The sequence below is a fragment of the Halichoerus grypus genome, chromosome 1 (assembly GCF_964656455.1).
Source record: "Halichoerus grypus chromosome 1, mHalGry1.hap1.1, whole genome shotgun sequence".
Taxonomy (NCBI): domain Eukaryota; kingdom Metazoa; phylum Chordata; class Mammalia; order Carnivora; family Phocidae; genus Halichoerus; species Halichoerus grypus.
In genome coordinates, this window is record NC_135712.1 from 101,763,343 (window position 1) to 101,778,799 (window position 15,457).

Here is a 15,457-nt window from a genome sequence, read left to right on the forward strand (position 1 = left end):
AAAATGTTCTGGAATTACCTATTATGGTTGCACAATTTTGAATATATAAGAACCACTGAATTTTACACTTTGAAAGGGTAAATTTTTTGTTATATAAATTATATCTCAATTGAGGGGGGAAACTGAGTCATTTGTCTTGTAAATGTTAAAATTAGCCCCCCAAAAAGCTTTAACTTGACAGAAAAAGACCTAATACAACTATAAAATAATTGATAATTCAAATTCATACGATAGTGAAATCTCATACTAAACAGGTTCTTGCTCTCCTTCAGAAGAGCACTGTGTTTTTGTTTGTAATTTATTGAAACAGTGAATCAGAAATCTAAAGTACTTACTGTCTTTATGGCCCTAATTACTATCAAAAATTATCCTTGTTTGTTTCTTGACTCTCTTCTACAATAATGTAAGCTCCATAACCCTGTCCTATTCACTCCTCTGTTCCTAAATCGGTATCAGACACAACTTGCTCAAAAACAGGTTGGCATGAATGAAAGTGTATCTTTCATAATAGAACATCTTATTAAATCTTTTGTTTCAGACTGCAGCACTTCGAGCTGTGGGCAACATTGTTACTGGAACCGATGAGCAAACACAAGTAGTTTTGAACTGTGATGCTCTTTCACACTTCCCAGCACTTCTGACACATCCCAAAGAGAAAATTAATAAAGTAAGTATTTTTAAATACTATTTAATAAGTAACACACAAAATATTCAGCAGTTTTCATTTGTAAAATTAGGGATTCAGAAGTATTTATAATGATTATTAATATAAACCGTCATTTAGACATCAAGAGAAGATAGAATATTTTATTCTTTATAACATGGATTTCTGTGATTTTCTGTATATAAAACCAGTTGTAAACAATGCAAATTTGGCTCTCTTGGAAATGATGAAATAGAGATAATTGGGTGTTGAATGTTGTGTGATTGGAAAATTTTAATGTGTGAGTTAAGTAAACTTAATATTTATAGATAATAGAGTGTGTGTGTGTGTGTATGTGTGTGTCCTTGCTCATGGAGGCTATTGAAAGGGAGCACTGATTGGTGATGCTGATATTGGAGTGCATCTGAGGCTGTTGTAGAAATACACGGGCTGTTGATTACAACATTGCCGATGATTATAACCCAAGAACAGCTCACCTAAGTAGCCTAGCACCCTACGATCTCTAACAGGTTCATTAAACATGGTCCTGTGATCTGATCCAAAAGAGCCTACTTCACATTAGGTAATACTAATAGTTTCAGGAATAAAATTTGTTTACTAATTTTTTTTTAAATAGAGAATGTTTCCCTTTACATTGATTAATGTAATAAGTTTATTATGTCTGGTAAATGACAGTAATATACTACATAGGATATGAGGTTGATATTTTGTCTTATTTCATGCTAACTGGTCTCAGTGTGCATTTATTGTCTATGAAACTCGTGAAACACTTGACTACCATCATCTTGGCAAAAGCAGTAAGCACCACTAAAGTGTAAAGGGTAGCATAAAAAGATCCTTAAGGTAGACCAATGAAGCAATCAAACATCTGGTTCCACTTTAGCTCTTGAGAGAAATGATGCAGTGAATGACTTACAAATAAGTATACTAAAACAATCCACTATTTAGATTTACCAACTATGGCTAGCATTCTTGATCACAATAGAATAGAGAATAAAGCACATTATGTGAGGGGGATGCTGAATCTCATTTACAGTAGTTTTGGGATTTGTATCTATATTACAGCTCATGGATTCCTTAGTATTTGTTCACACAAGCTTCTTTTGAATCTTACGTTTGGGAACATTGCTTTCAAGAATTTTTCAGAAGGGTTAGTTCATCATGACTTGGATTAGGGCCATTAACAATTTGTTCAAAGAAAATACAGAATGTGGGGGGATAGAGGAGTTGAGATTCCTGAAATTTTTATTATGGAACTCATTCCATAATAAAATCATTTGAACATTGTAACAAATGTAGTGAATTTAGTTCAGATGCAGATTTTAATTTTTAATGAGAAATATTGAAGGGGTCTTGTTCTGCAGGAAGCAGTGTGGTTCCTCTCTAACATCACTGCAGGAAATCAGCAGCAGGTTCAAGCAGTAATTGATGCCAATCTTGTACCAATGATAATACACCTTTTGGATAAGGTAAGAAAATCATCTTGTATATAATCTGAGTAAGAGGAAAAGGATTTAAATTTAACAAATTATGTGATTATATACTTCTGTTTAATTAGAACCTATACAGCGGCACGAATACTACAGTAAAGTAGTAGTAATGTGAAAACTTTGAACCTAGCAGTTTTTACATATAAAAAACACATTTTTTTTTAGAACCCCTGACCCTTCTTCTGTATCATTCCTTTACCAATATTACCATTATCCTGGGATTTATTAAAAATACATTATTACTATTTTAAAAAACACATTACTGATGATAATACTCAAAATCATAATTATTACTGCTGATTATAAATGCTTATGTGTTGTTCTCATCACTCCACATGTATTATTTCATATAACTCTGCAACTCCATGAGCTTAAGAATTATCCCCTTTTGACAGATGAAGAAACTATGGTATAGACAAATAAATTGTCCAAAATCAAACAGCAAGTAAGTGTGCTATTTAATCGTATGCTGTATCATCACTCATGCTTACATTAACGTTTGGGAAAGAGACAATTTAAAATGTCACAGCACGGCATGGGTTTTTTCTAAACATTGATCTGTAATTAGAGAGACGATAACTCTATCTTCTTTCCCTCCATGTTTTCTACAAATTGGTAGTAAAGGCTTAGTTTCCTATAAACTGGTAGAGCCAGTTCAGTTTTTTAGGCAAGGCTTAATGCACTACTCTGTATTTCCTAATGATTTGCATCAGAAGACATATACTGTTTGTCCCATATCTCCAGATGTCCTACATCTGTCCTCTTCAGATTGATGAGTGAGCTCAGGTGTTATGAGCCTACTCCAATTGATTGTTATAAACCTAGCCATCAGTCTTTCACTAGTGGTTTTCAGGTAGTCATTAATGATCATTGTGTGGATCCCTTATTTTACTAGGAACTGCAAAATGCTGACTTTCTAATTCTGTCGTTGTTTATGTATTAACTTCGATTTTTCAATAAAAAGCTTTTTTCATGGCGCCTGGATGGCTCAGTCGGTTAAGCATCTGCCTTCGGCTCAGGTCATGATCGCGGGGTCCTGGAATCGAGCCCCGTGTCAGGATCCCTGCTCGGCGGGAGCCTGCTTCTCTCTCTCCTCCCTGCTTATGCTCTCTCTCCCTATCTCTGTCACTATCTGTCTCTCTCTAAATAAATAAAATCTTTAAAAAAGAAAAAAACTTTTTCCTTTATCAGCTATTGGTTTACTCTGAAATATGTTTCATATAAGAAAGGCAAGATGAATTCTCATTATCACTTAGTTTTTGTTTTGTTTTGGGGGAGGTGTGTGTGTGTGTTTAAGTAGGCTCCGTTCAGGGCTTGAACTCATGACCCTGAGATCAAGACCGGAGCTGAGATGAAAAATCATATGCCTAACCGACTGAGCCACCCAGGCATCCCATTATTCACTTAGTTTTTAGAATAACATGGTTCCCTAACAACCTCAAAAGGATACTAGGGTGGAGTTTTTAGTGTCATTAGGAAATTATGAATTTTTATATATATTTTGTAAGTTTTATTCCATTGTAGTTATTTTTTCTAGCACATTGTCCCGAACCAATGGGAATCTCTTAAATTTAGCACCTGTGTCTTTTTTACATCACCCCAGTAGTTTTTGAGATGAGAGCTTCCTATCTTTTGAATATGACACAGTTCTCAAGCTTATTTTATGTATTCTCTGACCTAGACTTTCCAGGGTGTCCTTTTAGGTAGCAGATAGTATATAAGTATCATAGTTCAGGTCCTAAGGATGATAATTGCTACAAGGTTGTCATTGTTTCTAGTGAACAAAATGGGTGATAATGTGTTTGATTTTGTTTGGTTTTGTTTTTAGAAAATAGAAAATAGGGATGCCTGACTGGCTCAGTCAGTAGGGCATGCGACTCTTGATCCTGAGGATCATGAGTTCAAGCCCCACTTCGGGCATGGAGCCTACTTAAAAAAAAAAAGTAGAAAATATATAGTAATTTTGTGAACATGAGAACTAAAAAGATGACAGTATATATTGAGATATATAAAATTTATCAAAATAACAAGATCATATTGCCACTAACAACCTGACTACTCCACTTTTAAGATTTCCTTGAGCGGTATTGTTTTTAGGATGTATTCCATCAGCGATGTACTTAAAAATGATCTGTCACTTGAAATAATTTTTGTATGTGTGATTAGGTCACCAACTTGATATATATAGTTACGTTACTTATTTCTGTTTTTTATTTGGGGAAATTAGTATTTTTGTTTGTTTAGGTTTTTGGTTGTTTTTTTTTTAAGATTTTTATTTATTTGCCAGAGAGAGACACAGCGAGAGAGGGAACACAAGCAGGGGGAGTGGGAGAGGGAGAAGCAGGCTTCCCGCTGAGCAGGGAGCCCAGTGCAGGGCTTGATCCCAGGACCCCGGGATCATGACCCGAGCCGAAGGCAGACACTTAACGACTGAGCCACCCAGGCGCCCCTGTTTATTAGGGTTTTTTGGCATATGTGTAAATTTTGCTGTATAATGTCATCCCCGCTCTGTAAGCATTGTACCATTTTACAATCCTACCAGCCTCACTGATATTTACATTTTATCAGTCTGATATATAAAAAGATAGCCCACTACAATATTAATTTTTATTCCTCATATTTATGTAGGTTTTTTCCTTAATTGTAAGCATTTTTCCAGGTTGCTAGTCTTCTTTATATTTAACAACAGGTTATTATTCCATTCAGCAGATTTATTGTAATTAGTCATTTATTCCACTGTTGTTGAGAATTCTGGTTCCTTTTACTTTCTGACTAGTATGTGCTACTAAGATGATATCTAGAAAGATACATAATATTTGTTTTAAATTATTTTCTTGGTAAGTTCTCAGAGATTCTCACCTTTGAGAACCTCATATAATTATTAAATGTATTACTAAGTATATTACTAAGTCATATATATGACTTTTTAAATGATTTTTAAGTATATTTTTTTCAATCTAGATTTGAAAGGTAATGTAGGAGGGTGCTATTTTTATATCATAGTCTCATTAGTGGTGGACATTATCATTTTTAAAACCTTGTTTTATGTTTAAAAGGATACTGGACATTTCTTTGATTAAAGTGAAATGTACGTTTTCCTTTTTTTTTTTTTTTTTTTGACTGCTTTTATTTTATCACTGACTTCATTTAATCTGATTTCATTGAACAGTAATACCAAGTCAGTTTGTTTCCAGGAGAGTTTGCAAAAGGCAGTCTGCATTTGTTTAGGGTAAATTGTTGTTTTGTTTTGTTTAGGGTAAATTGAATTCAAAATCTTTTCTTAAGTAAAAATTATGTATGCACATAGAAAGGCTAGAAAAAACCTGGGGAAATAAGCAGTTGAAAATCATTTCAGATAACACTTTTCCCCAATTTGAACTATGTTGCAATTTGTATCCTTTGCTTTTACAGGGGGATTTTGGCACTCAGAAAGAAGCTGCTTGGGCCATAAGTAACTTAACAATTAGTGGGAGGAAAGATCAAGTAAGTTCAGCTCTTATTTATTTCTCAAAACTGGTAAAATAACAGTACAGATAATTCTAAGATTTAGATTTCAGTTAAATCATAACTTAAAATAATAGCAAGATAACAGGCATTCTGTGATTTTTTTTTTTCCCCCCATATAAAAGTGTCACCTTGACTTCCTTTAGTTATATTTCATAGATGAGAAGTGTTACACCATCTTGGCCTACAAAAATTTTCTAATCCATGGTAAGATCAAAACATACGTAGTCAGGGGTTTATTTATTTATTTTTTTAACAGTATTAAGAAAAAACAGGACTTTTTAGCATAATAGGGCAGAATGAAACAACATCACAGATTCTCGTAACAAATGAACACCAACAAAAAGAAGAACACAAACAGCAACAAAAATTTACCAGCAGCAAAGCAAGGAACTAATGTAAACCAAAAGACTGGGTCTAGGAATTAGGGAAAGGGATGTAAGGAGCCTAGGGTGTAAAGTTTAAAGAGGCATTGTCACAGATAAGCTATAGACTGGTGGTGAGCAATGAATCCACTTACATATGAATACAGAGCAGAATATACACATAGTACATGGAAATGACAATATAACAAAATATAAAAATGATAGAAAAATACTATGAAAATATTATATAACCAATTGAACAGTGAATTGAAGGTGGCCAGGTATTTGAGGATTCTAAATGTTATAGCACTCTCACATTGAATACTATAACATTGAACAGTTGTAGCTTTAAAAAAAATCATCCATCCTCTTTACAGATTTCATAATTTTTTAATCTTAAAGGGGAGGAAGGGGCCTTTGAAGAAAGTACTCCTTACAGCAAATGTTTCATATGAAGTTGAGTGATTCCTTCATTTTCACTTGTTTTTTCCTAAGTTAAAGAAAAGTAAACCCTACATTAAAAGGAGAAGGAATCTCATAGTAAAATAATCTTAACAATAAAATAATAAAATAATCTAATGTGGTCTAACATAACGTGAAAGGTGAGGTCATGTTTCCATACTCAAACTTTTGAAGTCAAAATTATTTCAGTGAAATCATATGGTACACAAACAAAATTCTCTTATGTTTATTTTGTCATGGTGTTTTTCTTCTTCAGGTGGCCTATCTAATCCAACAAAATGTTATTCCGCCTTTTTGCAACTTGCTGACTGTAAAAGATGCACAAGTTGTGCAAGTAGTACTTGATGGACTAAGTAATATATTAAAAATGGCTGAAGATGAGGCAGAAACCATAGCCAATCTTATAGAAGAATGTGGAGGTAAGTTTATTATAAGCTATTATTTCACATTTTAATGTTCTTTTTATAACTGCCTTTATTTTCTGACTAATGTAGCACTTCTGTATTTTTCTGTCTTAGATTATCAAGTAACAAAATAAAGTAAATACTATATTCTATATGTACAGTTCTGCTCAGCTTCTTGCATATGCTTAGGTAACTGAATTGCTGCCATGTATTGAACAGGCACTGTGCTAAGGTACTGGGAAAACAGTGGTAAACAAGACACAGTCCTTGCCCTCAAGGCATGTAGTTTAGTCATGGAGATAAATATGAACTGATTTAATGTGCTAATTACCCTAATAGAAATGTACAACAAAATGAAATACCTGGAAGAAGCAGGAAGTGACACCTGAGCTGGATTTTGAGAGATGAATAAGGATTAATAAAGTAAAAAGGGATGAGAGGTGTTCCAGGCAGAGATAACACCATGAGCAAAGTCTGAGGTGAGACCTAGCATTCAGCAAATTATAAGTAGTTCAGTGTTGCTGAATCACGAAGTATGGGGTAGAAACTGCCTAAACATGAGGCTGGAGATAGCGCCACCAACCAGGCCCCTGCGGTCTTATAAGCTTGATAGCACAGCAGATTCTTTATTCTGTCACGCAGTTTCCAAATCTGATTCTGTGCCAGAGTCACACAGAGTATAAACAGCATGGCTTCGCTTTCAGCTCTTAGAATTACCATGTAGATAGAACATGGAAGACTCAGTTGTAGCTCTGGAACAAAATGTAAATGTTACCAACCCAGATAAGCACAAAAGGAAGGGTATTTCTGACAGATGTGGAGAAGTAAATGAAAGGAGAAGTAACTATAAGAGTGAGAGAACCATATCTTCAATTTGCTTAGGGAAGAGTTCGGAGGCTTGAAAGAAAGAAGTATTTTTAAAGTTACTAAAGTGACAGAGCAACAGAAAACGCAAAGCTATCAAGTTAGGAACAGGAGATAGAGAATAGGGAACCTAATTGGGAAGTTGAGTACCAGAAAAATTAAAAACAAGTATAGTTTAAAATTTTTACTACTTTTTTTCCCCACATAAACATTTTAATTATTAAAAATTTTATTTTTATATATTAAAATCCATATCTGAGCCTTGCCCTCATCACTGGAGGTAAGGCTAGGAATCTGTATCTTACAAGCTTCCCCAGTGAATTCTGCCCCAGGGTGTTACAAAGCCATTGAAAGATTTTACCTAAGGGATTGGTATGTTTAAATGGAGCATGGATATCAGGGAAATGGGACCGTTGGAGACAAGAGGCAGGAAACCAGTTAAGACAGTATATAGCGGTTGGGCCAAAATAAATGATGACAGGATTCAAGAAATAGATAGACTATGAGGTTTTTGAGATTTGATGATAGAGTATTGAGGGAAAGGGGAACTTACTAGGCTTTCTCTCCAATTTCAAGTTGTTTATTATCACAAAGTAAGAATACATTAGAACGAATAGTTTAATTGAGGAAAGGCAAATAACAAATTGTGTTTGGACATTTTGAGTTTTAAGTACCCATGAAACATCTGGTGAAATTATCACACAGGCATTTTAATTTTATGTTTCTGAAGCCCAGAAAAGAACAAGTCCTCACCCTATCATAGTGGCTAAATTCTTTTTTCTTTTAAGATTTTCTTTTTAAGCAATCCCCACACCCAACGTGGGGCTCAAACAACCCCGAGATCAAGAGTTGCGTGCTCCACTGACCAAGCTAGCCAGGCGTACCTAGCTAAATTCTTTTTTACTTAAGGCAGGCCCACTAAGTAGAGTGTAGAGTGAAAAATGAGCCCAAAACAACTTCTCCCATGTAAGGAATAGAGATAAAGAAGAACACTCATGAAAGGGCAATTTCACTTTACTTCAGAAGCCTTAAAATTATTACTCCTATAAAGCAAAACAAGATGCAATTTGCATATCAGTTAAGTTTATATATTCTTTTTAATGTTTCTGCCTATGATTTAATAAGCTCAATGTTTATAGGGAAAATTCCCCTTTCTCCTGAAACACTGTGATTGATCTTGATCATTTTCCATAATACTTAACAGATGTCTTAACATTCATATTTATTAATCACCAGTATTTTCATTGTTTTTATACATGCTTATTAGAAAAACTTGGCAGAGGCTAGAAAGTAGAAAGAATCTGCTTTTAACTTGTAACAAACAAAAGTAATCCATGTTATTATTCCTTATAAACATTGGTTATATAGTGCTCTGCTGAATAGAGAGGGGTCTGTTGCTTGCTTAAAACATTTATATGCATTTAAACACTCAGGTTGTTAACTTTTTAAGATAAATATGCTGTATTTGTGCATAAAACCTTTTTATCTTTAAGATTCACCTTTAGAATAGAGTCCCAAAAATCATAGATTTGCAGTCCAAAAATTGGGATTATGTGGTCCCAAGATTATTGTAAATATTTTGTTCTTACATTTTAAATATTACCATTGTTTCACTTCATAAAATTTCTTGCAGGACTGGAGAAAATTGAACAACTTCAAAATCATGAAAATGAAGACATCTACAAATTGGCCTATGAGATCATTGATCAGTTCTTCTCTTCAGATGATGTATTTAATAATTTTACAGTTTTTTTAGTTTTATGTATAAACATAAGTCTAGAAATAATATAAGCTAGGACATACATTTTTTGGAATGGAATTAAAATAATGTCACTTTCAGAAACAAATATTTTAATATTTTAAAGTCTGTCAGGGCATTTTAAAAAGTAGTTACTGTTTCTAAAGGCAAAAACAAGGATTTTTTTTTTCTTTTTTACAGATTTATTGCCATTAATAGTTAAAAATAGAATGAGGACTTTTTATTTTACAGGAATGCTGAAAGGTTTACTTGTAAAATAGCTTTTTTTTTTTAATCTTGTAACTGGAAGTTTGTACTTTTTGACCAGCTTCCTCCACTTTTCTCTTCCCCCACCCTCTACCCATGGTAACCACAAGTTTGATCTTTCCTATGAGTTTTTTTGGTCTTTTTTAAGATTCCACATATAAGTTAGATCATACAGTATTTGTCTTTCTCTGTCTGACTTATTTAACTTAGCATTAAATGCCCTCAGTGTTTATACATGTTGTTGCAAATGGCAGGATTTCCTTTTAGTCTTTATAATATTCTACTGTGTATATATACCACATTTTCTTTATCCATTCATCTTTTGGTGGACATTTAGGTTATTTCCATGCCTTGGCTATTGTAAATAATGCTGCTGTGAGCATAGGGATGGAGATGTCTTTTCGAGTTAGTGTTTTCATTTCCTTTGAATGTATTCCTACAAGTGGAATTGTTAAATAATCATATGATAGTTATATTTTTAATTTTTTTGAGGATCCTCCATACTGTTTTCCATAGTGGGTATACTAATTTAAAGTCCCACTAACAATGCACAAGATTTCCCCTTTCTCCATATCCACACCAGCATTTGTTAACTCTTGTCTTTTTAATGATGGCCTACAGGTGTGAGGTAATACCTCATTGTGGTTTTAATTTGCATTGCCCTAATTCCTAGTGATATTGAGTATCTTTTCATGTACCTATTCACCTTTGTATATCTTTTGGAGAAATATCTGTTCAGGTCTTTTGCCCTTTTTTTTTTTTTTTTTTTAAGATTTTATTTATTTATTTGACAGAGAGCGAGACAGCAAGAAAGGGAACACAAGCAATGGGAGTGGGAGAGGGAGAAGCAGGCTTCCTGCTTAGCAGGGAGCCTGATGCGGGGCTCAATCCCAGGACCCTGGGATCATGACCTGAGCCGGAGGCAGATGCTTAATGGTTGAGCCACCCAGGTGCCCCTGCCCATTTTTTAATTGGGTTGTTTTTTTTGCTTTTGAGTTATGATAAGAATTTTTTTGACACTGGACAAGTCAGGGTTTATTTTCACTTGATGTCTTTATAGTTCTCAAATTGTATATCGTTAATAGCATATTTATAAACAAAACAGTGATAATCCTTTATGACAATAGTTCATCCATATTTGAAGATATTGTCACTGTTACTTTTAGTAGGTGACCAAAAATAAATTTGAAGGTACATAAAATGGAAACAGTAAATCATGAAGAAAGATAAGTTATCATATAATGTAAGGTGTAGTATACAAAAGTATCTTCATAGTATATGGTAGTTGAAATTAAAGTATTAACTTATTTTTAATGTTGCTTCTTTGGAAAAGTAAATCTAAAAGCAGTTATTCCTTAGAAAATTATGATTAGATACAGCCACCGGTGGATTTTTTGATAATTCTCAACTTTTCAAAAAATAATTCATATACCCCAAACTTTTCCACATTATCAAAAAAGAATGGAATGTTATTAAATATTTTCTTAAGTGTATATGATTTGAACATTAACCTGGGAAGGACAATACTGGCAAAGAAAATTTGTGGACTATTTACTTACAGATGATCAAGCTAAGTCCTATTTAGAATATAATGCTAGTTAAAGCAATCAGAAATAAAATCCAGAAAGACATCCTCTCTTAAGGATAGCTTTTATCACATGTTCTAAAGTTGGATTTTTGGAAGTCCTAATTTGCAACTGTAGATATACACAAGACCTTATGATTTCTAATACCTTAACATGAAGTTCTCTGTTAATCTCTTACATTGTGAAAAGAATAATTCAGATGATATGCATATTTATAGGAACTGTACTATATAGGTCAGTGATTTTTGTGGTATTTCAAAAAAGAACCCCTAGATATAAAATATAAAGAACATTGTTCATTATATCACAGCTATTATTTTACCATTTTAAGCCCAAATGTCATTTATCTCCAGTTGCTAGTAAAAAAATTAAAGATTACATTTACTCTCCAAAAGTGACAGCATTGTTTTTTAATGTCATCAACTTTTATCTATTTGCCCAAGTAAAAGGGATATTATAGTGAGTATCCTCTCAGTTTGAGATGTGGGACAATCTCCAATTTGTTACTTATGTCACTCTTGGAAGATACCTATCTTGCATATTCTCTTAAGTTTCCTCTCATTTTGGTGCCTTTAAGAAAAAGCCTTGGGGCGCCTGGGTGGCTCAGCCGTTAAGCGTCTGCCTTCGGCCCAGGTCATGATCCCAGAGTCCTGGGATAGAGCCCCGCATCGGGCTCCCTGCTCTGCGGGAAGCCTGCTTCTCCCTCTCCCACTCCCTCTGCTTGTGTTCCCTCTCTCGCTGTGTCTCTCTCTGTCAAATAAATAAAATCTTAAAAAAGAAAAAAAAAAGAAAAGAAAAAGCCTTTACGAAATGTTTCAGCTTTCTAAAGAGATGGTAGGACAATGTTGGCTTTCATCATCTCTCTTGTACTTTTTTTATGGAAATGAGAATATTTCTATAATGTTATTTATGTAACCTTTAAAACTAATTATCACTTACTTTTTCTTTTTTCCTTTAGATTGATGAAGATCCTAGCCTTGTTCCAGAGGCAATACAAGGTGGAACATTTGGTTTCAATTCATCTGCCAACGTACCAACAGAAGGGTTCCAGTTTTAGAAAGATGTTGTGGAAGTTAGGTACAATGCAGCACTGAGATATATATATATATATACATATATATAAAAAGGTTTGATCCATCAAGCTTGGCTCATGGGATCTGCTGCTGCATTAAATCGGGAAAGAAAATGTGAAGATTTCATTTGGAATCACAGAAAATGCCCAAATGAGGTCAAGATGGCGAGTGGGTGCGAGTGAGAATGAGTGGCAAAATGTAACGAAAACTTTACATGAATGCTTATTTAGGTTGTTCAAAGTAAAAAGGGCTACAGGTCACAGATCTTCAGTGCCTGAGAAGGAACATTGACTTACTCTGTATCAATTGAGGGGAAAGTGCAGTACTGTCATCTTCCAGCCTTGTAAGCATAAAAGAGGATACGATGCCCATATAAGTCAAAGGAAAACGAGCCCAGGCCTTGCTATGAAGCAATGTGTGAGTGGACAATGATGAATGAATGTCTGGCTCAGTGATAGGGAGTCAGGTTCATCTTTCAAATCTAGGGCTCTTCACTCATGAAGCAGACTCCTAGTCCTGGAGTGACTGTGTACGAGAGTATGGTTGTGGTGCTGTATGTGAACGCATGCAAGCTTGATTCGCCTTCAGGGGGCTGATAACAAACCTAGTAAATCATCAAAGTGAGATCATAAGTGTTAATGTACACTGGACATGAAAACAAAGACCGGTTTAGCAGCAGACATTGGTTTACTCTGCAGCCTGTGTTTTCTATTCCCCGTCTTCCCTTTACCCACCCCCCCTCCTTTTTTTTTCTTTTTAGTTTTTATTTACTTTACCTAGTATGGCTTTTTAGTTGCTTCTCAAGTCAGAAAACTTTTCAGGAAGGTTTCCCTGTGCATTTGCACCAGATGAATGTTTGATGCTATGAAAAGCTTTCCATATCATCAGAACTAATTTGTGTAGATTTTTGCATGAAAAAAATCATAAATTTCCCTCAAAATAGACTGTGTTGCAGTACACAAGTTGCCATAATAGTATAAAACAGTAAAATGTGCTTTAAAAAGCCATCCTTTTCATTTTCAGAGATAACATAAAGATCTTTGCATGAGGTAAATCTACAGCATAGTTCATTTTTAGATTTTGTTGAGTCCTGTAAAGAAGAAGAAGAAAAAAGTTTCAGTTGTGGTAGAATACCGTGCTGTGTTTAAATGTTACTTGTTTTCAAACTTTGTTTTCTATGAAAATGATATGGAAACTTCTAAAATGGAATTTGGTGCATATGTACTGCTGAATAAAGACCGATGAAGAGGTTTGAGTAGATGTACAAATCAAGTAATGGTTTGAACACCTTTAATAATATGCCTAATCTGTTCAATTGTTTTAGAATCTTTTTATCTTAGATGTAGGCAGCCATGAACAATCTATTTTGAGCCACTTTAGGGAGAAAACTTTGTATTTTTAAAACTTGCATAAAAGTTATGCAAGTGGTTTTTATAAATTGGAATAATACCTCAGTTTTGAGGTTATGCACACTAAATTAAATGTGACATAAATTAATTTGTACAAAAAGAACTCTTTATAAGGTGGCTCATTGTAGGAAATCCTGTGCCTTCCCCTTTGAGCACAAGTGTTGCATGAACAACAGTTTGCTATAAGAAACATACCAGATTAGCCACCATTAGCATCTATATCTACTTTGTGTTTAAAATCAACTGGTAATTCTGAAACACTGTAGAATGGATAAAAATTATTTTGTGATCATAACTCTTTGTTGAACTAGAGTATTTTTGCAGCATTCCTTGTCATCAGAAACATGGTTAAAGTTAAAACTAGAAGCAGCAGAAAACTAGCTTGTAAAATTTATCCAAGTAGAATGCAGGCTAGGCTGTCTTGGGGAAATAAACATTAAAACTTAAAGCAATGTTTTACATGGGGTGTGTGTGTGTGCTGTTTGGATTTTAATATATAAATATAAACATAAAGTTAGAGTATGAATCAATGGCTTATTTTAGATTGTCCTTAAGCTTTTGACCTAGAACCAATGTAACAGAAGAAATTTCTTAAATTCTGTACTTTTAATATAGACATATTAATATTCTAACCCACTGGGTCTGTTCAGGTGACACTGTCTTTGCTTCTGCTTTCTCCCTGTCCAGCCCAAGATTTTGACCTTCCTTTATTCTTCTAGCAAAATGGACTGAGAGAGACTAAGAGACTACTTGAACTATATTTTACATATTACTATAACTTCAGCACATGGCTACAAGTGGCAGATTACATACAAAGCTTGTTTTTTTACAGAAGGCTTAAATTAACAGAAGTTGACCATAAGAGTATTTTGTATAATCCATGTTTCTTAGTAAGCAGATCTAGCTCAAAGTAAGGTTATAATAGGCCAAGTGATTTTATAAAATAGTTAACCCTATAATACATCCTAGTTGTGGATGATAGCAACATCTGTGAATACAAGGGCTGCCTGATGGTCTAAATATTTCATTTCTACCTATGGTCTCATACAGGACATTGATTTTGTAATAGAATGCTTGGAGGGATCTTTCATTGTCTGAAATTTGTTTCAGCACAGTTAACAGTTCACCATACTTAGCAGATTTAAACACAACTCTTTGTTTTATTCTCCACTGATTAAGAAACTTCATTTTTAACACAGAGCATTATTTGTGAGGAGGGGAAAAATGGAATAGTAAGCCTTTAATAAGCTTAATGTTCTTGGCTTTTCATGTCTTAAACTGCTTTTTTGGAGCATTGAGCTCTTCTCAAGTTGTATAAAAATAAGAATGTTCTATTACAAATGTGTGAGTAGCCCTAGTCTAAAATATATCTTTAAAGATATTTTTTTCTATTTTGTGTCATGATGGAATTAGTACTTTCCACATTACTTTGGACCAAAACCAGAACATTCCTATAATTAAAACTATTGACTAATCATTAAAAATAGATCTGGAAGACTTTTTAACTTTTAGTTTAGGCTTACCTGGTGACTGCATTTCATAGGTTTTTTGTTTCTTTGAAGGTATCATTGCATTGCAAAGTGATGGGCTTTATTGTAACATTAATATACTTTGTGGAGCACCCTATTTGG

General features: G+C 34.0%; 1 protein-coding gene and 1 non-coding gene across 4 annotated transcripts in view; both read left to right on the forward strand.

The window, feature by feature from the left end:
• Nucleotides 1–14,285, forward strand: part of KPNA4 (karyopherin subunit alpha 4) — a 56,609-nt gene extending 42,324 nt beyond the window's left edge. For all 3 annotated transcript variants that reach the window (XM_036068548.2, XM_036068551.2, XM_036068549.2), the window contains 6 exons: nt 539–667; nt 2,029–2,133; nt 5,566–5,637; nt 6,742–6,904; nt 9,387–9,481; nt 12,303–14,285. In XM_036068548.2, the coding sequence (XP_035924441.1) occupies nt 539–667; nt 2,029–2,133; nt 5,566–5,637; nt 6,742–6,904; nt 9,387–9,481; nt 12,303–12,401 (663 nt within the window). In that variant the 3' untranslated portion in view covers nt 12,402–14,285. The remainder of the gene's footprint in view (nt 1–538; nt 668–2,028; nt 2,134–5,565; nt 5,638–6,741; nt 6,905–9,386; nt 9,482–12,302) is intronic.
• On the forward strand, nt 883–1,206 carry LOC118520509 (small Cajal body-specific RNA 7). Its single transcript, XR_004909700.2, has one exon.
• Nucleotides 14,286–15,457: the final 1,172 nt, after the last annotated feature.